The sequence below is a fragment of the Canis lupus genome, chromosome 1, assembly GCF_003254725.2.
Source record: "Canis lupus dingo isolate Sandy chromosome 1, ASM325472v2, whole genome shotgun sequence".
NCBI classification, from domain to species: Eukaryota; Metazoa; Chordata; class Mammalia; order Carnivora; family Canidae; genus Canis; species Canis lupus.
Window position 1 is genome coordinate 26,494,549 of NC_064243.1, and position 22,515 is coordinate 26,517,063.

At 37.2% G+C, this 22,515-nt stretch overlaps 1 protein-coding gene and 1 pseudogene across 9 annotated transcripts in view; one reads left to right on the forward strand and one right to left on the reverse strand.

Moving 5' to 3' along the window:
* EYA4 (EYA transcriptional coactivator and phosphatase 4) overlaps window positions 1–22,515 on the forward strand; it is a 306,395-nt gene that overhangs the window by 278,208 nt on the left and 5,672 nt on the right. For 6 of the 9 annotated variants that reach the window (XM_035707881.2, XM_035707879.2, XM_025422310.3 and 3 more), the window contains 6 exons: window positions 6,026–6,115; window positions 11,515–11,573; window positions 11,681–11,841; window positions 14,674–14,788; window positions 18,931–19,052; window positions 21,123–21,223. In XM_035707881.2, coding sequence (XP_035563774.1) covers window positions 6,026–6,115; window positions 11,515–11,573; window positions 11,681–11,841; window positions 14,674–14,788; window positions 18,931–19,052; window positions 21,123–21,223 — 648 coding nt within the window. Of the gene's footprint in view, window positions 1–6,025; window positions 6,116–11,514; window positions 11,574–11,680; window positions 11,842–14,673; window positions 14,789–18,930; window positions 19,053–20,982; window positions 21,084–21,122; window positions 21,224–22,515 lie in introns of all 9 variants that reach the window. The other 3 variants (XM_025422307.3, XM_025422312.3, XM_025422315.3) reach the window with 1 other exon arrangement.
* LOC112644147 (10 kDa heat shock protein, mitochondrial-like) lies at window positions 9,543–9,933 on the reverse strand (annotated as a pseudogene).

Here is a 22,515-nt window from a genome sequence, read left to right on the forward strand (position 1 = left end):
CATTGTTGTAGGGAAGTGGAGGGCGACAAGAGTGTGGTACATACAAAGTGAGTGAATGCCAAATTTGCAAGCCTCAAAAATGCTGTAGTGTAGAGAGGTGCTAATCTGTTGATTTTGTCTTATTTGTACGCTGGAATCACTAGAGAGCTTTGACATTACTGATGCATAGATCCCACATCAGAGAATCAGGTATCATTGGTGTAGGGTAAGCAGTGGAATTTTTAAACACTCTCCAGGTGTTTCTTATGTGTGGTCAAGCTTGATAACCTTCTATGTTAGACATCATCACTTCATCCCTGGATGTCACTGTAGCCCCACTGTTGCATAACGCCTCACTATTTGGGCACCTGGGTGGCTCAGTTGGTTAAGTGTCTGACTTATGATTTCATCTCAGGTCATGATCTCAGGACCCTGGGATTGAGTCCCACATTGGGCTCCCTGCTCAATAGAGAGTCTGCTTCTCCCTCTACACCTCCCCCCAGCTAGTGCACGTGCGCGCTCTCTCCCTCTCTCTTTCTCATGCTCTCTCTCTCAATTAAATAAATTCTTTAAAAAAAATAAGGCTTCATTATCCTTATCCTTCTCTTTCTGCACCAGACTCACATTGCAGAAAACCTGGCCCAACTTTCCACCTGCATTTCAACAGCTGATTGTGTCCACAGATCTCCAGTGGGTCCAGCACTCTTGGGTTAATTCACATTTCCAGCTGACTGTTTCAAACCTTCTCCCCCCACTCAGAACTTCACAGCTCCCTCTCAATTCTGCGCAAAACTCGTCCTCACTGAAGAAAACAAACAGAAAGACAAAAAAATTGCTTCATCTTCATACCATAACCATATGCTCCGCCTTCTCTTTGCACCTCCACTCAGGTTTTGAACCAAGGCCTTGTACTGACCCAATAAATTGACTCTTCCAATGATCTTTTTCATGCCTGAGTCTCCAATTCCCTGCTCTTCTGGATTATTCTCTATGCCATATTTCATGTTGTAATGGTCCCATCACCGGAAAAGCCCGAAAGAGCCCATTTTCCAGTTGCAGCCCTCATTTTCTGCCTGTCCCTTAAAATTTGAAGAATGACTCACTTGCCACATTCCCAGTTTATCTTGCTGGGGCCTCTTCCCTGTGTCTGAACCAGTTGAGGACTCTGTCTTTCTCAAAATACTTGTTTCCACTTCACTTCCCTGACCAGGGTCACGGTGCCTCACCCCGCTCCACGCACACGGACTCCTTCTTGCCTCTACATCTGCTCTCTGTCCCCTCTTCTCTGCATAGCTAGTTCCCTTACCCTTTTCACGTTTTTACCCTCAACTGTCACCTCCTGAGAAAGGCCTCCCCTGACCTTTGATTCAGGGAGCCATCACCACCCATCCCCATAGCTTCCTGTATCTGCCAGCCCTGATTCTTTTCACCACCTGACAAGCTATATATTTACGTAGATTTTTGTCCATTTAGTTATCAGGTAACTCATCCAGTAATACTATTAACCCCATAGGGCAGGAACTTTGCTGCTTTGATTCTCTACTCTCTGCCCAGAATTTGAATACGTCTGACACATGGTAGCCACTCTGTGAGCACGTGCTAACTCAATGGATGTTTCTGAGACCGTCCTCCAGTTCCCCCTGAGAATCTTCAAGCCCACTGCCTAAAATTGCCCTTCTGATTCATGACAGAGTTTCACTTGATCCCCTGTCATTGAGGAGAAGTGTTCATATACTCTGACACACCCTCTAGCTAGTCCTACCCTAGTTCATAGCACTGCTTGTCGTCTTCCTTCTGTAACGAACTTGTATATCTCCTGCCTCTTTACCCACAAGTCTACAAACGTGCTTCTGGTCCCAAAGGAGTAACTGTTCCAAGAGCTTTAGTTATTTTTGAAAAAACAAAACAAAAACAAAACTCCTAATTTCTTTAAAAATATATAATTGCTGCCTCTCCTGAGGTATTTTTACATTGTGTCTCTAGAGGAGGAATTCCAGCTGATGGCCCAGTGTGGGGCAGAGGCCCAAAGACAGACAGTCTGGCTCCGATTTATGTTCTGTGCTAACATGGCTAATAGGCATTAGTATTTTGATATAGCGAAGTCCTGTGCTTGATCCTGACTTGGTTAAAAACTGGTAACATCTGGCTTAGAATCATACATTTAAGGGCCAAGAGTCGTTTTCTTCATCCTCCCTCTCTCCCTCCTTCCCTTCCTCCCCCCTTCTCTTCCTCTCTCTCTCTAATTCCCTTTCTCTCTCTCCCCCTCCCTCTCTTAAAGTGTCTTGGGGATAGTTTAACTATTTTAATAGAGCAGTACACAGAATAAATTGGCAGAAGTTCAGTTTGCGCCAATGTTAAACTCTGCTGTAGACACTTGGAACCTATTGGAAATGTTGTATGTGTATAATATGTATCAGAGCTTCCACAAAACCCTGTTGGTGCCCTTATTATCCCATCCCCCACCCCCAGCCAACTTTTCACTGTCACTTCATTTCAGACCCTAAACTCAACATGCACTACAGTTAAAAAAGGCAGTAACTCTTGATTCATAAGGTGCCCATAATTCTACAAACATCTCATGAAAATGAGCAAACATCTCTATATAAAATCTGGGTTCAATCCAGAAGTATGTTTAACTCTCTGATGCCTGATAAAACCATGGAATTGCCAGCTCTGGCAGCTCCTTCACAGGAGTTTGGCAAAACAGAGGGTGCCCACCATCATGGAGATCTTGCTAGGACTGCCTCCACCAGCTTGCAGGGCATCTTCCTCAGATTCTTACATCTGTGGGGTCTTTAGTTAGAAAAAAATGTGGTATTATAATCTGCTTAGATTTAACTGTCCCAGTGACTCAGTAAGCTGGGGGGAAGGAAAAATACTTGATATTTGAAAGTAAGCCCTCACTAAACATTCTCGTGGAAACAAGATCACCACTTCTTACAGACATGGTTTTCATTGGCTTATGGCATGACTATCCCTAGCCCATCTGTGTCAAGCCTTTGGCATGGCTGACGCAACACCTCCCTTTCAACAGGCCTTGTTCTCTGGAAACCTTAGTAAAATACAGCTAGTTCACACTCCAGCAAACCTCAAACCTAAACTTTCCCAGTTAACAAATGATATTTTGCCAAATTGCTTACTAAGTTCTGGCTCTCGTAGAGTATGATGTGGAATCACCATAGCCTGAAAAACCAGTGAACAACCCCTTCTAGTGCCATGGGGTTGCATTCCAGTGGCGTGCTCAAATACAGTTTTCATCAGACCAGACGCTATGCTTACTTGTTAGAGAATTCATGTTGGTTTCTTAAAAATTGTATTTGCATGCTTATCAGATATACAAAATGCATTCTTCATGGCTTTGCCTATCATGAGTAGCATAGAGAGTTCTGTACTCCAGAAGCATGGAATCAATGAATGTAACAATCAAAAAGGAACAGTATGTTTTCTCCCAGCCTCATAAATCCGATCTATAAATGCAAAGAATGTGAGACACGAATATAAGAAATTCAGTAATTTTATTTAAAACTTAAAAGAAAAGTTGGCGCATCAGAGGAGAACTGAACCAACCTTGTCTCTAGAAGGAAAACCTTTTAAATAGGATGTTTCTGAATCCCCATCTGAAATATGTATCTTTAGGGCAGTAATCATCAGAAACATAACAGAGTAGTGTAGAGCTTGATTTTATTGTCTTGCATCAGTGAACATTCCTCAAAAGCAGAGAGCGTCACTAATGGAATTATATGTTTTCATGCTATAATTACATTTGATTTTTCCTGATATTTCTATAGACGTTTTGTTCACGGTCCCATGACCAGACAGAATATTTATAAGTCTTCCATCCTCGGCCTATCCACCCCACCCCAAAGAGACAGACACTAGAAATAGGAATTCCTGAACAGAAAAAGACACATGTATAATTTGAAAAAAAAAATAAGTCAGCCTTCAGGGATTTTCTTTCAACAGCAACAAAAGCATGAACACAATAAAAGAAGTAAGGAAAAAGAAGAATTTCATACTGGAAGGTATCAGCAAGAGATCCTTCTGAGTTCCAAGACTCCTTGAGACACAAAGTAGGCACTCCCTGGTTCCCCTATTTCTGTTCTTGCTCTTGAGTATTTGTTAAAGAAAAGGGAATTAATTGATCTTTGGGTATGTTGCTTAGAATGAATGATCCTGTCACTGGAAGACAAATGAATCTAGCAGGCAAGTCTGACCACTGGAAGACATGGTACCAGGTTGCCATCCAGAATGTGAAAAGTGAACACGTTTCTGAAAGGAGAGTCTCTAACTATGAAATTCACAAAAATCTTGAAGGAAGAGATGCGAACAAACAAAATTGTGTTGACATCCAGCATATTCTTACTGTCCTGTCTTCATCTTCTCCCACCCAAGTCTTCACTTTGCTCAGCATACCTCAGTGACTTCTTTCTTTCCTAGCACTCAATTCCTAGTCTCTAAGTTTTAGTCACCACAGACTATGAAGCTGACACTCACTTCAAATATGTTTACTCTAGGGTTTCCTCCTCAAAGCATTATGGAAGGGAGTATAGGCAGAAAACTGGTTGTCACCGTGTAAGAGTGGGATGAGGAAGAGCTTCTCCTGCTAAGTGCAGTAAGTTCAGGAGTACATGTGAATACAGCATGGCCTGTATGTTGGGTTGCATATCCGTATCAAAAATTGAAATAGAGTTAGCAGTAATTTCCCCAAGTTTAAATACATTTTTTTTAAGTGCCATTTACTAGAGCATTGAAAACACAAGTTTGGTTCTCTCTCCTAAAATCCCTACAATCTGGCTCCTGGCCCAGCCACTCAACCCAAATCACCCTCTAAAGTCTTCCAAAATAACTTCTCAGCCAAAACCAACAGTATCCTTCTAGACTTGTCAGCTTTATTCAAAACCATACTCTTCTCCCTGCTAATACCCATTCTGGTCTCAAATTCTGAGGATTTGTCCCTTCTAGGCTTTCTAGTTTCTGTATCTCCAGGGGCACAGCTATTGCAGTACTCCTTTGGAGACCATTTCAACTTTCATCATTTCAAACACAATGTTTGTGCATGAATTATTTCCCTAGCCCTAGCACAAAACTATCCTTACTTTTTGAAATCTTAATGCCTCTTATGCCCAGGCTTTTAACTCTGGTTAATCATGATCAAGTCCCAACTTTGGTCTTGCTTCTCAGTTCCTTGCTGCTAGATACTATCTTGGTTTCTGTAGACAAGAATTAAGTCACTTGCCTCCTTACTAACCCCCTTACATTCATTAAACTTCTAAACATATGTATTTTCTACTCAGATCACTTTTACTGAATTAATGTTCCTTTAGTTATCCTCAAACCTACCCTCTGCATCTCTAGTCAGATGTAGGTTAGACCAAATTATATGCATATTCAAATAAATACTGCCTTTTGGGGACACCAGGGTGGCTCAGTGGTTGAGAGTCTGCCTTCGGCTCAGGTCATGATCCCAGGGTCCTGGGATCAAGTCCCACATCGAGCTCCCTGAATGGAGTCTGCTTCGCTCTCTGCCTGTGTCTCTGTCTCTGTGTCTCTCATGAATAAATAAATAAAATCTTTTTAAAAAATACTGCCTGTCAATCAAAAGGCAATTAATAATTAAGTGGCGGTTTTACCACGTTTCACCAGCTCTTCCTGTCCCATCTTTAGATGCCATTTTCCACTCCCGTCCTGCTGACATCTGGAAGTCCTTCTTTTCTCCCTTTCCTGCTTATTATCTGTTGTTCCACTTTCCATGGAGTACGTATAAACTGGGTCTTGTGAATGAGCTTGCTTCCTTCTTCCTCCTCACAAACATAGAGATGTTTAAGTTGTCTTAATGCGTGTATAAATTCCTGTAAATTCACAGATGCATCTGTATACTTAGTGTGGCTTAGATTACCCTTTGGAAAGGCACCTTTTTAGATCATTGGGGTAAAAATCCATGCAGTCTACCCACTCCCATCACCCACAACCATATGCACTTTTGATATTCTTAATAATAAACTAGTTACTGAAATTTTACCTCATTCCATGTGTATTTTCTTTTCAGGATCCCCCCATGGCTGTAACCCTGGGACTCCGAATGGAGGAAATGATTTTTAATCTTGCTGATACACATTTATTTTTTAATGATTTAGAGGTAAGAGTTTAAAAAAATAGGAATAGTCATATCCCAACTATTATAATGCTTAGATGATTTCTAAATAGGCAGATAAACTCAAGAAATCTGAAAAAAAAATTAGCTCATGGGAATAGTAAAGTTTTTGTCAAGGGGAAAAATGTATAAACAAATACAAACAAAAGCTAAAATGCATTAATGAATTAGACCTATGTACTAGCACCTGTTTAAAAACTACAATATCTCGGAAGAGGAGAAGGTCTGCTTTGCTGTCCCATACAGGACAACCCATTTGGCACCTTTGGAATCAATATTAGCTTTTCCAGGTTACTCACCAGAGTATTATTTAGGTTAAATCACTGGGCAGCAGTCACAGGTACTATTCATGGTGGTAGCATGGGTCATTAAGTTTTTAAGATAATCTGAAGCCTAATTTTAGACCACATTATCATTCCTTATTTCCTCTGCATCTAGATAAAACAGGGTTAGAACTGTTTACATAGCACATCTGACTGGTTGTATTGCATTTATTTTCTTTTGTTCTCATTTATCTTTTCATATCCAACCTGACAGGAAAAGTAAAAACAGTAACAAAATGAAAGGATCCCCTCCCCCAGTAGCCTCAAGAGCGCTGAAAATATGTACTATAATAAGGTATATAATCTGGGTGCTAATGGTCTGAGTTATTAGGCATTCAGATGGTAAAATTTGAAGTAACTGAGTGGCTTGGGCACTGAGCAGTAGTACTTCTTGATCAAGAGCAAGTATAGTGAAATATTTAAGTGTGATATATTTACATTTTTTTAACCTCATGGTTTCACAATGAAATAAAAGTGTTTACAATCATATTATAAATGGGGAGAGAGATTATTATTGCTGAAATCCCACTTTGTGCAGAACTTTCTGTATTGGATTTTCCATTAATTAAATAATAGCCTTTGAAATAAATTTGTTTATCATGTTATCTTGTGGAACAGAAACCCTTGTAGGGTCCAAAAGCATAAAAATCATGTCTAAGGTTACCTGCTAGCTAAGTGGTAAAACCAGGATTTAAAATTCTGAGTCTTTCTGGCTCCAGAGCACATACTTCTGCCTCATACCAAGCTGAAATTAACAGAAGTATGTGAGAAAAAAAAGGAAAGTTAGTGTCTTAAATAAGTTTTAAAAATTGACAAGGTCTTAAATCCAGTTTCAGCGGCATTTGTGACTTATATAAGAGTAAAAATTCTGATTTTTAGTGTATCCCATAAATGTACGTGCTAGAAATCTGGGTAATATCATTTTTTGGTGTTGTTTTCTCTGCAGTGGGTCACTGTTTTTACTGGATAATAAAATCACTGTCTGTTTAAAGAGGTTTTATTTGTTTTCTTTAATGGCCAGTATGAAAGATCAGTATTCTTCGGCAAGTTTTCCAGTTTTAGATAATAAGAAAAAATAATCACCTCTCTAAAACCTGATTTAAATTAATCCTGCTACTTATTAGTAATGTAGTATAGAGCATGACTTCATATATACAGTATAATAGAAAACACTTTTTAATCTTTTTGGAAGATTAAAACTCTGAACTTTTAGAGTTTTTATTTCATTAATTATTTTTGACTAGAAATAAATGAAATAAATGACCTTTTAGCTTTCGTAGCACATTTGAAGCCAGGTGGAATAAATTTACCATCCAACTTTTAACAAGATCATAAAGTGAGAAAGTGAAAATAGCATATGATAAATTTGTGAATACTCTTAGCAAGTTTGACATGAATGTTCTCATATCAGATCATATGGTCAGTTATGATGCTTTAAGAATTTTTATCTTGGATCATATACTATATAAAATAGATTTTTAAAATACCCGACAGGATCTGCGGGAAAAATAGTAACTGAGAAAATATTGGTATTGATTTTCCCTTCTGATTATAGCTTTTTAGTTATGTTTTAAAATGTGATAAAAATTCTATTTGACTCAAGTGCTACAACTTAGTATCCAACAGTACTTTATCAATGAAATGATTATCTGCATACTCTGCATAAATTAAATTCGCATGTGTGTGCACACACATGCATACCACATGTACCCGTGTACATCCAGATAAGTGCCCAAGGGAACTCAAAGGCTTGTTATTGACTTTAGTTAGGTAAATAATCATGAAAACAAAAATCTAAACATTTCAAGATCATTTCAAGATCATTCAGTGCTGTTACATATATATATATATATATATATATATATATATACACACACACACACACACGTATCTCCACTATCTTTCTGCCTCTAATTTTGAAAGTCAACTTGACTTTTACCCAATTTTTTATTTCAGTAAACTTCTTGTAAGCAAAGATTGTCATGGGCTGCATAACTGGTGTGAAGCTGTCTCTGCTTCTGCTAACAAAGAGGTGATTTCCTCAAGAGAGTAACTCATCGTTAGCCTTTTTATTCCCCCCTCTGTATTTAATCTCTCATAGTTCCTTTTCTTAACTCAGAAATCTAATTTGATACTCACACCCTTTAGTCAATACTGTAACATATGTGGTAGCAGCTGTTCTCACATAATTCCTTAAAAGATACAAATTTAAACCCTAATAGACACTTCTCTGCATCCTGCAGGACTTGCAAAGAAGGCAAATGCTCATACTTCTCCTCCTAAGAAGAGAAGGCTCTCTGTTGAAATCAAAGGTTATTTCAGTTAGAATAACTTCCAGAAAAGAAGGCACTGGGGAGCTCAGGTTCACAAAAGCGAGAGAAGACTGCTATGTGGATTATAACTGATAAAGATCACTGACAACTTTATGGGCACCTTGTAAAACAAAATTATAAAAATATTAAGATTAATAACAGAATTATTCCAAATTTATATGGAAATTTGTTGAAGCCAAGCATTAGACTGTTTTTAGTATTTCAGGTTTTGGTCAAAATCATTTTTGCAAAATGCCTCTGAGTAAAAACTAATTGAAGAACAATTATTTAGAATTTTTTAAAAATGTAAGTGATTGAAGCTCGGGTTTCTTTCACTGGACTGTAATCCTTGGGCAAGAGTCCAAAGTCAATAAGCATAGTTAACTAGGCATAAATTTAATGAGAAGTTCCATTTGGAAAAATCTCAAACATAACTTCAAATATGGAGCTCATGCTCCAATAAGTTTGATACACTGATGTCCTCAGGAGTAAAAAATAAATTTAGGGGCAAAATGTACAAATTAATCATGTGAGTTAATACTTGAAATGTCAGAGGCATTACTCTACAGATTAGGATAAGAAGGTATGAAATGTAGAAATAACTTCTAATTACCAGAGTAATTCCTAAGGATTTCCCCTACTTTTTTTTTGGATATTCATTTATTTATTATAGTTTATTATAAAAGAGAGACATGGAAATTATTTACATAATGAAAGATTTCACAACTTCAGTGGAATAAACAATTTCACATGACGCCACTTTGATAGTGACTTACCTCAGTTTTCATACTTACCAAGAATGTCACCATCTCCAAATAAGAAATAAGTCTTGTTGTCTAGAACCACTCTGCTGCCTCCCTATTCTGAGAGAATTTTATTTCCAATTTTCATGCTAATGATTAAGTTTCTCCACCCTTTCCTTTAGAGCCCAATCCAGAGCCACTACTACTGTTTCTTGCCGTACTTTTTCCTGAGATTTTTCTGGAAGCATAATGCCTCCTTTGATTGAAATTTGGGCTGTGCTCCTTACTACCCATACTTAGTCAAAACGGGGTAAACCCTTTTCAAATGCATGTCTTGCCCTGAGTCCTGCAGCCTCAGCTTGTACCCTGTTCTCTTCCCACTCCCCTCCATCTTGATACAAATATCTTCTTACAGTCCTTACCATATAGAACATTATTTTTAATATAATTGCAACTTTGTGTTAGAAAATTAAATGATTTTGTTGATTTTGTCAAGAACTGTCATTTGTCAAAGATATCTGCCATGTAGTCAACAAAGAATTGCACAACGATAACTGTGTGCCAGATTGTGCCTTAAGCAGGGGTACAGCCAGGTGACCCAGACAACCCCCCCTCAGGGAGCTTCCAGTCACATTAACTTTTTAACTTCCTTACCTGTGAATATTGATAGATATTTATTCTAAAGTTACAAATAATTTATGTAAATCATATGAATCTTTAATTTACCTGGATTTTCAGGTTATAAAATAAAATTGTATTGATTGGGCAACTTTTATATTTTGTATTTGAAAAGAAGCCCGAGTCACCTGGTTCACCCTCAGACTTATACAGGATATAATATACTCAGTGTGGAAAGCTAGAGATATTAAATATTTCACTAACAGATGCTTTCCAGGTCTTAGAAGGAATATAAATAGTAGCTGAAAAGCCCCTGTTTTATGTGGCATTTTCTTGTTACAGTTAATAATTTTTAAAAATTAGTTTTCAGTAGGTTTACAGTCAGGATCTATGAGTACCTGAAATAATTTGAGGGGAGAAAAAGAGTCCCAAAAAGCTAAATCATACTCATCCTAAAATTAGTAAGTACTAGGTATTGTAAATACCTTAGCCAAATTCCATCTTCAGATCACATACTATTTCCCTGGATCTTTACAGATTTGAAGATAGAATAGGATCCTTAAAACAGCCAAGAATTTCATTCTTACCCAAAGAAATGACCATTTGCTCTGAGAACACTGATTTCAGTCAGGTCACGTGTATGGATACATGTACCTTAATGTTTATTCTCCTCTGAGTTTGTAGAACATTGGAAATGGTAAATCTTCATTATTTCCCTTTAATCTGTAAGTATCATTTTCAGCCTCAAGATTTCAAAACTTGAACAGAAAAAAAAGAAGAAGAAAATATTCGATCTCTATGGTTATTAGCTTTTTTCTGTGTTAAAAGACCAGGACCTTAGAATAACATCGGCACGATTCTTCCATGGGACCCCTGGCCAGCAAAAGGCTCAGGAAGTCCCAGAAATCTCACGGGACACCATAACCATCAAGCCCTTCTGTTATTGCTCAACAGATAGCAAATGATAGTCACCACCTCTTATTCAGACCGAATGAGTTCTGTATAACTTCAGATTAGCTTTGTTTCCATACTTAAGTATGCAAAACCTAAATGGCTGAAAGTGAACGCCAGTCATTCTTAACAACAATTCAAAAGATAATTTATTATTTGTAACTTTCAGAGTAAAAAATTTTAAGCTGCTCAGAAGAAATCCACATGCCATATGTTTTCAGATCCCCTTTTATGATACTCTCCTGGATTTTTTTTTTTTTTTAATACTCTTCTGGATTTAAAATAGAAACGGTGCCATTTCCCCAGGATGGCAGTGGGATAGATGGGCAAATGCTGCCGCCTTCTGGCCATGGCCTGATCAGATGGAAAGATGGAAGAATCAAATACCACAAGGGCATCGTTTGAAAAACAAATAACTTTTCCAATGTTTTTAACAGGAGTGTGATCAAGTTCATATAGATGATGTTTCCTCTGATGATAATGGGCAGGACTTAAGGTAAGCCATGGTTTTCAGTATGCTGTTTCCTACAGAAATTCAGCTGTGGAGTTTTGCACATGTAATTATTTCTTTTATTTCTTTTTAATATATTTTGGGTGTTGCAGTACCTACAGTTTTGCAACTGATGGCTTCCATGCAGCTGCAAGTAGTGCAAACCTTTGTTTGCCAACAGGTGTAAGAGGAGGGGTTGACTGGATGAGGAAGTTGGCTTTTCGTTACAGAAGAGTAAAAGAATTATATAACACCTACAAGAACAATGTTGGAGGTATGTGCGGCTCTTTAAATCTAATAAAGATACTTAGAAAGATGTACGTTCCATGTTCCGTATGAGAGACTATGCTTCTATAAAAGAAATTACCAAGAGTTCATGCTGAACTACATGGAGTCAGAATTTTAAGTTTCTTAGTTGAGGTGGGTGGGAGATCTAACAGCAAAATAAAACATGCGGCTCTGCCAGAGGAGTTGGGAATTCTCTGTGCCCAGATGTTTGGTCAAAATTTACAATAGGATATTGAACGTTTACCCCTCTTTTGCAGACACTATTAGGGTAAACCATACAAGGAACTCATCGAGGCAGTGCGAAGACCTGTCGAAAAGCGAGGGCCCCAGTCCTTAAAGCAGAGTTGTTAGTCATCATTACCTTTATGGAATCCTTTCAGAAATAAAGATAAACACTGCTTTATGTCATTTCAAAGACTTAAACAAGTCTGTTTTATTTTATTTTTTTTAATTGCGTGTTACCTGCCAGTGTAGCTTTTCCCTGGATAGTATTAACTGTTTGGATACTCCGTAGACTGTATCTAAATTATTTTATCTTCATCCATATATTACAGGTGATATTACAACCTGTGACATCAAAACTAAAATCCCGGATATATTTCTTGATAAAAATAAACTTTGATTATTTCTATTATTAGGATCAATTTTAGGTCAGCAAGATCCTAGGATGAGCTATGAAGTCACATGATTTTTTCTCGCAGGCTTTTCTGTTTGTTTTTCTTTCTTTCTGTCTCTCTGTCTTTCTCTCTTTAAAGGATGATTGAAGGGGCAGCCCGGGTAGCTCAGCGGTTTAGCGCTGCCTTCAGCCCAGGGCGTGATCCTGGAGACCTGGGATCGAGTCCCACATCAGGCTCCCTGCATGGAGCCTGTTTCTCCTTCTGCCTGTGTCTCTGCCTCTCTCTCTCTCTGTGTCTCTCATGAATAAATAAATAAAATCTTTTAAAAAAATAAAGGATGATTGAAGAGCTTAAATCAGGATCTGAAATTAAATTATAACTAAATATACATATGCATACTATGTATATACATACCATAGAATACAGTATAGTAACATTTTCTTTTTTTTATAAATTTTTTATTGGTGTTCAATTTGCCAACATATGGAATAACACCCAGTAACATTTTCATCTACAGTATATGTATTACACACAACACACACTTAATGGGGGGCAGGGGGCTGTGTGTCTGTTCATCTTGTATCCCCATTATCTAGTGAGCGTTAAGGTGCATAATAGATGCTCAGTAGACAGTAGCTACAAGAGAACAAAAAACATGTGGAACCATAGACAATAGCAATAATATTATTATGGTTTTTAGAACCAAAAGGGATCTTAGAAATAGGAGATCTTCATTTTCAAAAGAGAAATAGGCCCCTGCAGGACAGACAACTCTGGTTTCTTAATTCACTCTAATGCTCTAGATAAGACATTTTTGTAAAATCAAACAGGTATTCTGTTTAAATTCAATTGTGGGCAACATGTTTGATTTTAAAATAAATATTCCCTTGAGAATTCTGAAGTAATTTTTATTTAGGCATGGCATTGTTTCCCTCATGAAGGGTATTATTAAAGTTATTTAACAACTAACAAGGTTGCTGGTAAATAATATTATAGCTTAAAAAGTTTAAGAGTTGACATGCAAGTGTCATTTTCTGTGCTCTGGCAGCATTTCTTTATTGAAATAAGGACAAATGAGTTGCCAGAAACTATACCTTTTGATTTTAAAAATCACCCACTTGTATATGTGCTCCTAATATTCTGAAATATGATTTAAATAAGAAACTTTTTTAGCAAATTTGCATGATCTCATTTTATCATAAAACAAGGACTTTTTATTTTTTAACGAAGCTCCATGCCTAGTGTGGAGTCTGATGCGGGACTTAGTCTCACGACCCTGAGATCAAGACCTAAGCTGAAATCAAGAGTCAGATGCTCAACCAACTGAGTCACTGAGGCACCCTATTAACAAGGCTTTTTAAATTAAAAAAAAATCAGTTTGCCTACGTGTTTTCTTATCCCAACATCAGCACAGTTTTAACCATTGTTTTTAACTGTGTCATATGCTTAAGAATTTTAAACACAATTCTTAACTTCTGTTTAAAATGCAGAGTATTGGGCAGGCCGGGTGGCTCCGTGGTTTAGCGCCTGCCTTCAGCCCAGGGCCTGATCCTGGAGACCTGGGATTGAGTCCCGCATCGAGCTCCCTGCATGGAGCCTGCTTCTCCCTCTGCCTGTGTCTCTGCCTCTCTCTCTCTCTGTGTCTCTCATGAATAAATAAAATCTTTAAAAAATAATAGAATGCAGAGTATTTGCGATAGCTTCAGCACTAGTAACTACCTACAATAATATCAGTATTAGTGGTTAAAAATGGTAATGATTGTGATCATTAAGAAGTGAAATATTTTCAGACAGCCAGTGTTTGAGATGTGTATCCCTTGGCTGGACAACCCCACCTTCTTCTCCAGACCTATTACATCCCTGTCTTTCAGAGTGTGACCCAGCACAGGAGTGGTCATAGTAGCTCCTCAGGTGATCGGCATCTGCCGTGCCAGATTCTAGGTTCAGTGAGATTAGAGACCAGGACCCACATTTTCACTGTTACTTCCCTAGGGTTTTTTTGACCCAGGACCTAAAATCTAGAAATAAATGTTTGAATGAATAATGAATGAATCAATATCAGTTCTTAAATGAAGGATCTGTATTGATATAAACCTGTCTCTTTCTGTTTCTGATGTGATCTATACTAGACAGAAGGGAGACCAAACCAGGTATTCCTGAAATTTTTCGTCTCTTGATTGTACCTTCTCTTTTGGTTGCAGGACTCCTTGGCCCTGCCAAGAGAGATGCGTGGCTGCAGCTAAGGGCAGAGATTGAAGGTCTGACAGATTCCTGGCTAACAAATGCACTTAAATCCTTATCAATTATTAGTACTAGGTAAGTGGAAACTATTGTTTCTGTTCCTATATTTATGGTATTGAAGATGTAGTTGTAATTGTACAACACACATAAAAAGTCCTTAATTACTGGAGTATTTTAGAATTTCAGAGGACCTGACAATTCATTGAATCAGGCGATTTTCAATGTATGGGAGATGATTGGGGGTAGAGGATGGCAGGTGCTGCTTCTCAGAATAACCAGAAGATCCCATGTCTTTACCTTTCTTTCTACGTAACTAATGATCATCTCCACAGGAAGGTCATGTGTTGTGTAATAAAAAAAGAAAAAATGAAAAAGACAACACCCTGTTGGTGGCAAAGTACAGGAGATGATGAAAAAAAAATACAGTTTACACACAGAGTGCATGTTTTTAAGTGTTTTGGCCCATTTGTAGATAATATGCATAATTTAAATGCAATGAAAGAGCAAGAGAAAGCTCTTTGAAAAACTTGTAACCTTGGTATCTTTTGAACTAAACAGTGAAATACTTACTAGTGGAGATAGTAGAACTGAATAGACTTAAAACTAGTTGAACACCATGTGCCATAAATGCTAGTTCATAAAGTAATGTAAATCTGAAAAGTGATAGCTAGTTTAGGGTGTGGATGAACCTTTTTACTATCCTATTCTTTAATTTTATTTCTGGGTTAAGTGGATAAATAAAAGCCTGTGTAGCCAACTTGTGGGTAGCACAAATTCAGAGAAGGAGGTAATATTTTGACTGATAGAATTGGGATACAGAAAGCCTTGACAATAAAACTTGTGTACATCAAATCCTGCGTGTGGCATCTAGCTGCAACGTGACCAGCAGATACATTGATATCAGAAAGCATAAGTGGGTGGAATGGAGGTGGGTTGGAAGCTGCAGGTTTCCTGAGTCAGATTGGGGAAGCCAGAACAAAGTACTTCACTCAGATCTGGGCATCACATTCGGGGGGCGGGGGGGCGGAGGGGGGCTATGACACATTGAAACATCTTGTGTCCAGGAAAGTAGCCAGAAAGGTTTTAGGCTGAGGATACCATGCAAAAGGAACAGTTGGAGGGAGGAACCAAGGAGTTTAGTCTGAAGGAGGGTCCTATGCAGAACAAGATTACCAATTTCAACTGTTTGAAATGTTAGGATGAAAATAAATTACATCTCTCTGATCTGTAAAGGAGAATATTAGGATGGATGAGTAGGAATCCTAGGAAGGAAAGTTCTGGCTCACAACTGAAGCTGTTTTAAAATGGGACTTGCTGGTCTGTGGTCTCTGTAACTGGTGATAAGGAGACAGAAGGTCATGGAGGCTAGGATGTGAGGACTCCTGAGTCCCCAAAACTGTGTGTAAAATGTAGTAGAATTCACCTTTCTCTGAGGAGGAAGTCAGCAGCTTTCATTATTTTTAATGGATGTCTCCTAGATGCTTAAAACCCAAAAGTTATTCTGTTGTTATGTAGATCATATATGTGTTATCCATAATATAGAGGGATTATTTTTAGACACATAGCCTTAAAGCAACTACATGTGTGGATTTCTAAAAATATTTTTATTTATTTATTCATGAGAGATACACAGAGAGAGGCAGAGACATAGGCGGAGAAGCAGGCTCCCTGTGGGGAGCCCGATGCAGGACTCCATCCCAGGACGCCGGAATCACGCCCTGAGCTGAAGGCAGACACTCAACCACTAAGCCACCCAGGTGTCCCTACATGTATGATTTTAAGAAAAGTGTAACAAGGAGAGGAAGGGAAAAAAATAAATCATTGCACATTGGAGATTTAAGGGCCATGAAATTTGTTAAGTCATCCACATGTAGGGCCATACTGGTAATTTTTGCAAAATGTCCCAAATGTCAGAAGAACAGAAGCTTACATAAAACATGGTTGAATTAATTATATAACTGAGCTTTTAGCTGAGCTGGCATCCTCGCTGTCATTCTTCTCCTATGAATATAGTGAAAGGTCATAATCAAATGCATAGGAAAAATTTCTATGTAAGGCAGCATTATTTAGAAAATTTAGAAATCAGAACCATCTTAATTAAGTGAACTAACTTTAAGAAAATGATGCTGTCGCCACATGTGGTTTTCATGTATTATATTTTATTAGGAAAGGAGGACTGATAGACAATATGACATACATGAATAGGCTTATGATACAAATAAGCAAAACAGTAGAAGAAAAAATTATATATATAGTAGGCTACAATGGGAGAAAATCTATACACAAATTCTGAAAGGAAACAGAAAGTTGAGGGAGCAGTTATCGCTACTCTTTGGATAACTAATTGATGCTTTTCATGTTTTCTTGATATTTGCCCATACTTCACAAATGTATATACATGCAGTCTATAAATGTATGCAGTGTCTGTGATTAAAAGTTACAAAGCGTTATAAATTTAATATAAATATATGCAATGTTTGCAATTCTCAAATCTGTAATGTATAAATATATGCAAGGTCTATAATTTTAAAAAGAAATGGTTAACTCCAAATATCACTCAGTATCAGTGGTAAAGCTAGATTTTAAAATGTTATTTCAATACAGTAATGTGTTTGTGTATGATGCTTAAAAATCTACCATTATTTGAAAAGTTTCTGTCTGATAACAGGCAAATCACTTTCTAGGGCTTTATTGCCTTATCAGCAACACTAAGAATTTCATTGGTGATACTCACTAAATTTCTGCCTCTGGCAGGCTTTGTTTCTTTATCCTGTATAAATGATAACCTCATCATGTCCTTCCAGAAGTCAGAGTTCCCATATCAAAATTAGGTTACCTATGGAAATAATTTAGAAATGAAAATGTTTTAAAAGGCTGTAATTATAAAAGTTTTATGATTGTTTTGAATAAATTGTAGTTTGTTTTTTTTTATAAATTTATTTTTATTGGTGTTCAATTTGCCAACGTATAGAATAACACCCAGTGCTCATCCCATAGAATATAAAAAATAGTGAAAGGGAATAAAGGGGAATATAGTTTTTTTTTTTACACAGGATCTGTCTTAATAATATGAAGCATAATATTAAGTGTACTGGAGGGTAAGCGTGTACATACGCATGAAAAGCTGGCAGTCAGCTTGCTCTTCTAACTTCTAACCAGGCTTCTGAAAATCAATCAAGAGAATTCTCGGAAATATTTTTGGGACCCTCACTAATACGTATTAAAGGCTTGTGATACAAAATACCAATAGAGAAAGGTCCATACCTATATGCCTTCTCAGCCCCAATTTGACATGTGTGGTTTGAGCCCCTCAAGGCAGGACAACTCAATTTTTCCATAATCCAGAAGGAAGGATCACAATCTGTTCTTTTCAGATGTCACAGTTCCCACTCTCCTGTTGTTTCCTTTTTTTCCCCACAATATTACCATGGAAGAAATGGAAGAAACAGCTGTAAGTTGTAAAATGAGACATTATCACTCTCAGAGCGTAGGTCCTCTGTAAGCAGATTAAAACTGGACCCATTAAATGCGGTTCACTCTTTTATTGTTGAGTAGGAGACTCAGGGATGCCTCTCTTTGGGACTGAAAAAGGGTCCTCTCCATTCTTACTTCTTCAGGATCCCCATTTGTCAGCCCCTTGATTGGAACACTGGATTATTTCTCTCACAAAATCCAAAAACTCCTTTTACCCATCCAGTTGCCTTCTTTCTGCCTGTGTCCAGTACTTTTCCAGGCTCTGATAATGCTGGGACATAGAATCTTACCACCCTAAAAAATACCCCATCTGAATACTTGTAAAACTTAGAGCCAAGCCATCCCTCCAATAACTTTTCCATGATTGCCACTGGCTGAGGTAGGTTTTCTGAAGTTCCACAGAAGCCCGAGGAGTTCTTTATTATAGAACATATTTCTATTACAGGTATCGGTTTACTTTTCTCCTCCTGCCTATCTTATGATCTCGGATGAGGCAGGAACAAAAATGTCTTCATCTGTGACTTCTCTTTGCCAGTTTTCTTCCACTTCTCCCATTTTGGGATGTATTCTTAGTTATGGTGCCTTCCCAGTAGCAGGCACTCAATCAATAACTGATGTTTAAAATAGGTTATCAGGGCCCATTTGTTATGGAATTGAAAGACCACAGTGACCACTTAAAATCTACACCATTAGAAATTATTTCATATTAGAAAACAACTATTCATATTTCCTCCCTATCTTAGGAGTAACTGTGTCAATGTCTTGGTAACGACAACCCAACTGATCCCAGCACTTGCGAAGGTTCTACTCTATAGTTTAGGAGGTGCTTTCCCCATTGAAAATATTTACAGTGCAACTAAAATAGGTAAGAAAATTCTTTCTAACTCTGTATGAAATGCTTTTACATCTGTGTTTGGGTGGATTTTCTTAATATGCTTCTCTGCATGATTTCCTCTTTCATCAGTTTTGCTATTAGAATATCAAGCAAATTTGAATAGGGCTCATATAACAAAGTACGCTGTGACTTATTGTACATTTGCAAATTTTATGAAAACTGTTGCCTAGTGAAATTCTGAATTCAGTATCTGGACAACTCTGTTTACTTATTTATGTATTTGTATGTATACTTCATTACAGCACCTGTTTTCTAAATAATAGAGTGTCTTTGGCCATGGTATTTAATATCTTAATTAGTATGATATATGGTATTACATCTTAGCAGATGCAATAATCTAGATCTAAGATAAAAATACTATGTTGGCATTACAGGGGAGTGCTAGGTGATGCAAGTGACAGCCTTGATTCCAGAGAAAAAATTATTTTCCTGAATTATAACTTATGAATGGCTGGAAGTCCACATTTCCAAAAATGTCCAATAGTAATCAAAGAACTACAGCTTTGTTTATTTGCTTACTATCTGTCTGCAGATCCCCATTTGTCAGCCCCTTGATTGGAACGCTGGATTATTTCTCTCACAAAAATAATCTCCTCTTTAATCTCCTCTCATAGACTGTCCCTAATAACCTTGCAAAAACAGAGTTTCCTAGCTTCTGCCATCATGAAAGAGTTGAAAGAAAACAGCTCACATATTCCACTGTCTGTCAAGGAAATGCCTGGGCAACAGGTTGTATATTGTGCCCTGAAGGTCAGCAAACTTAGGCTCTGGCACCTTGACAAGAGCTCAGAATCCCAAAATCCCCTACCAAAAATAACTTGCCCTGGGCCTTGCAGAGTTTCGATATTGGCACAGGCAAAAAAAAGCCCCCAGTTGCAGCTGGTTCAGGAGTATAAAGAGAGCCTTTATAAGCTTTCATAATGTAAATTCTACATTGTCATAGGTACTACAGTTCAGAGCCCCAATACCAATCCCACTCATTCATTACATAAATGTTATATATATTTATGCTAGCAAGATTAACATATCACACTTTATTTTACATTTTCACAAATCAAATAATTTTACACTAGCATAAACATTTCTTCTAGCAAGGACAATATTCTTTTTTTGGCCAAATTGTTCCTTATATTTAATCTTAAAAAACAATCACTTTTATTTTTCCCCTTGAGCTAGTTTTTTGTTTTGTTTTGTTTTGTTTTTGTTTTTGAATTCTAAACTATCAGATTAAGAAAACATGCAAAAATACCCATGACTGCATGACCATTCTGGGAATGAAATTCAGAAAATTATGCCAGTGTTATAAAATAAAGAACATGTAGAAATGCCACCATGTTATTCCCATAGTGCCAGCAGAGGAAACAGGTGGCACCAGTGCTGTGGCCCAGTCAGACAGCACCCTTAGTTCAATTAATCTGAGCAAACTAGCTCCCAGCCACTTGAAGAAAGGAGTTGTTTATCAAGGTAAACCGACATCTTAGTATTTCCTCTTTCCTTACAGGTGAGCGTTCAGTTTTTTATAATAATATTTCTAGCTGACTGGTGTATACTACTTAAACTAGGTAAAATTGACACACAAAATTAAACAAATAAATGTCAAAACTCATAGTTGCTTATAAAGTTGTTCCAGTATTCTTTTGGTGGTATAAAAGATGCTAACATTTTCTCTGGGTCAAATTCTTAACCCTACTGACTCTTTTGGAGGCTAAAACACATTTGTTTAATAATCTGTCTTGAGTAAAGACTTACAGTATTCAAACATATTTGTTGATTTCATAAACCCAGAGGTTACAAGCTAATTTAAGTGATTGATGATCAAGAGAAATTAACCTAACACTTTATGAATCTTTAGGTTAATGAATGCAATGTCTGGAAGAATAAGCAGTGCATTGTTTTTCAGGCAAGGAAAGCTGTTTTGAGCGTATAGTGTCCAGATTTGGCACTAACATAACTTATGTTGTGATTGGAGATGGCCGAGATGAGGAGCATGCCGCTAACCAGGTAACTTCACTCTGAACTTTTATCTCATTTATCTTCCAGGAAAAGAAAGTTGCTTTGAACGAATAATGCAAAGGTTTGGCAGAAAAGTAGTATATGTTGTAATTGGGGATGGTGTAGAAGAAGAACAGGCAGCAAAAAAGGTAACCTGTCTCAAACAATGTTGGTGTGACACTTCTAATGCAAGCTTTTGTGTTTGCATTCCTGTAGTTTGGTCCAATGGCAGCTTGACAAATTATTTAAATTTATAGATGCAAAGCAGTAAGAGCATGAGAAGGTCAATACTTACATTCAAATAAACCATTTGGAGTCTAGCATTTTTTGCCTGAAATTTGATAAGAAATGTGCAAAATTTAGTTAAGGACGTGTGTGTATGTGTGTGTGTGTGTGTGTGTGTGTGTAATGCACACAGATATAATGATCTTTAAGAAAGATGGGGGAAAATAACCATTTTTAAAAACGTGAAGTTTAACCTGATAGACAAATTTTATGAGCTCTATGGAAATCATGTTAGTGGCTCTGTTCTTATCCTTTTGCTCACCCATTTTTTATGTCAATGGTCCTTGTGAGTGTCTTGTAGTAAGTGTGCTCCATGATGATAAACACTAAGGATAGATTTAATAGCTGAAGAAAAAACTGTTGCTAGAGAATTTTAAAAATGCTGTTGGAATAACATGTATTATTCAGATCCTTTGGTGCCAACTTGTCATAGAGATTTAGAGGCAGTATGCCTTATATCTAGAATAGTGTTGCCCATTTCAGTGAGCCGTTAGTACTCGATTGAAGCCAAGCAGCTGGCATTGAATATATTCAGAAAATCTCATAGGCCCTAGGTATTTAAATAAGCCTTTTCATCTGGCCCACATTTCTGAAGAAGAAATTAAGGTAGTTAAAACCATTAAATGGTTGGCCCAAGATCAAAAGAGGAATGATACCAGAATTGGTCCTACTATCAGTTGATAGAATACTGAGATCTAATGCTTCCTTCATTGAATGATCACAAAATATCATCTAGCCAGGATAAAAATCATATAATTTATAAGATAAAACAGATTGGTACTTGCTATTTTAAAACAGTGACGTATCAACCTATATTGTTTTACATAGAAGGAATGTTGTCATTATCCTGAGGTGATCTCAAATCATCATCTAATAAAACCTTCACTAAACACTTGCATATGCTGTAGTGTTTACCTGATTTCTGTTTTACAAAATAAATAAATGAGTTTTTAAGAAAGGTTTATATCTATAATAGAAATATTTTAAAAAATGACCTAGGTTTGTAGATAATTCCAATCAAGCAAAGCAAAGAAAGAAGGTTAGAAGGTTTGGTGAAGTGTTAGATAGAATCCATAATTGAAAAATTCATTGCTTTTTCATAACATTAAGATAATTGGTGTAGGCTCTGATTCCCACAGAGCTTTTGGTCTTAATT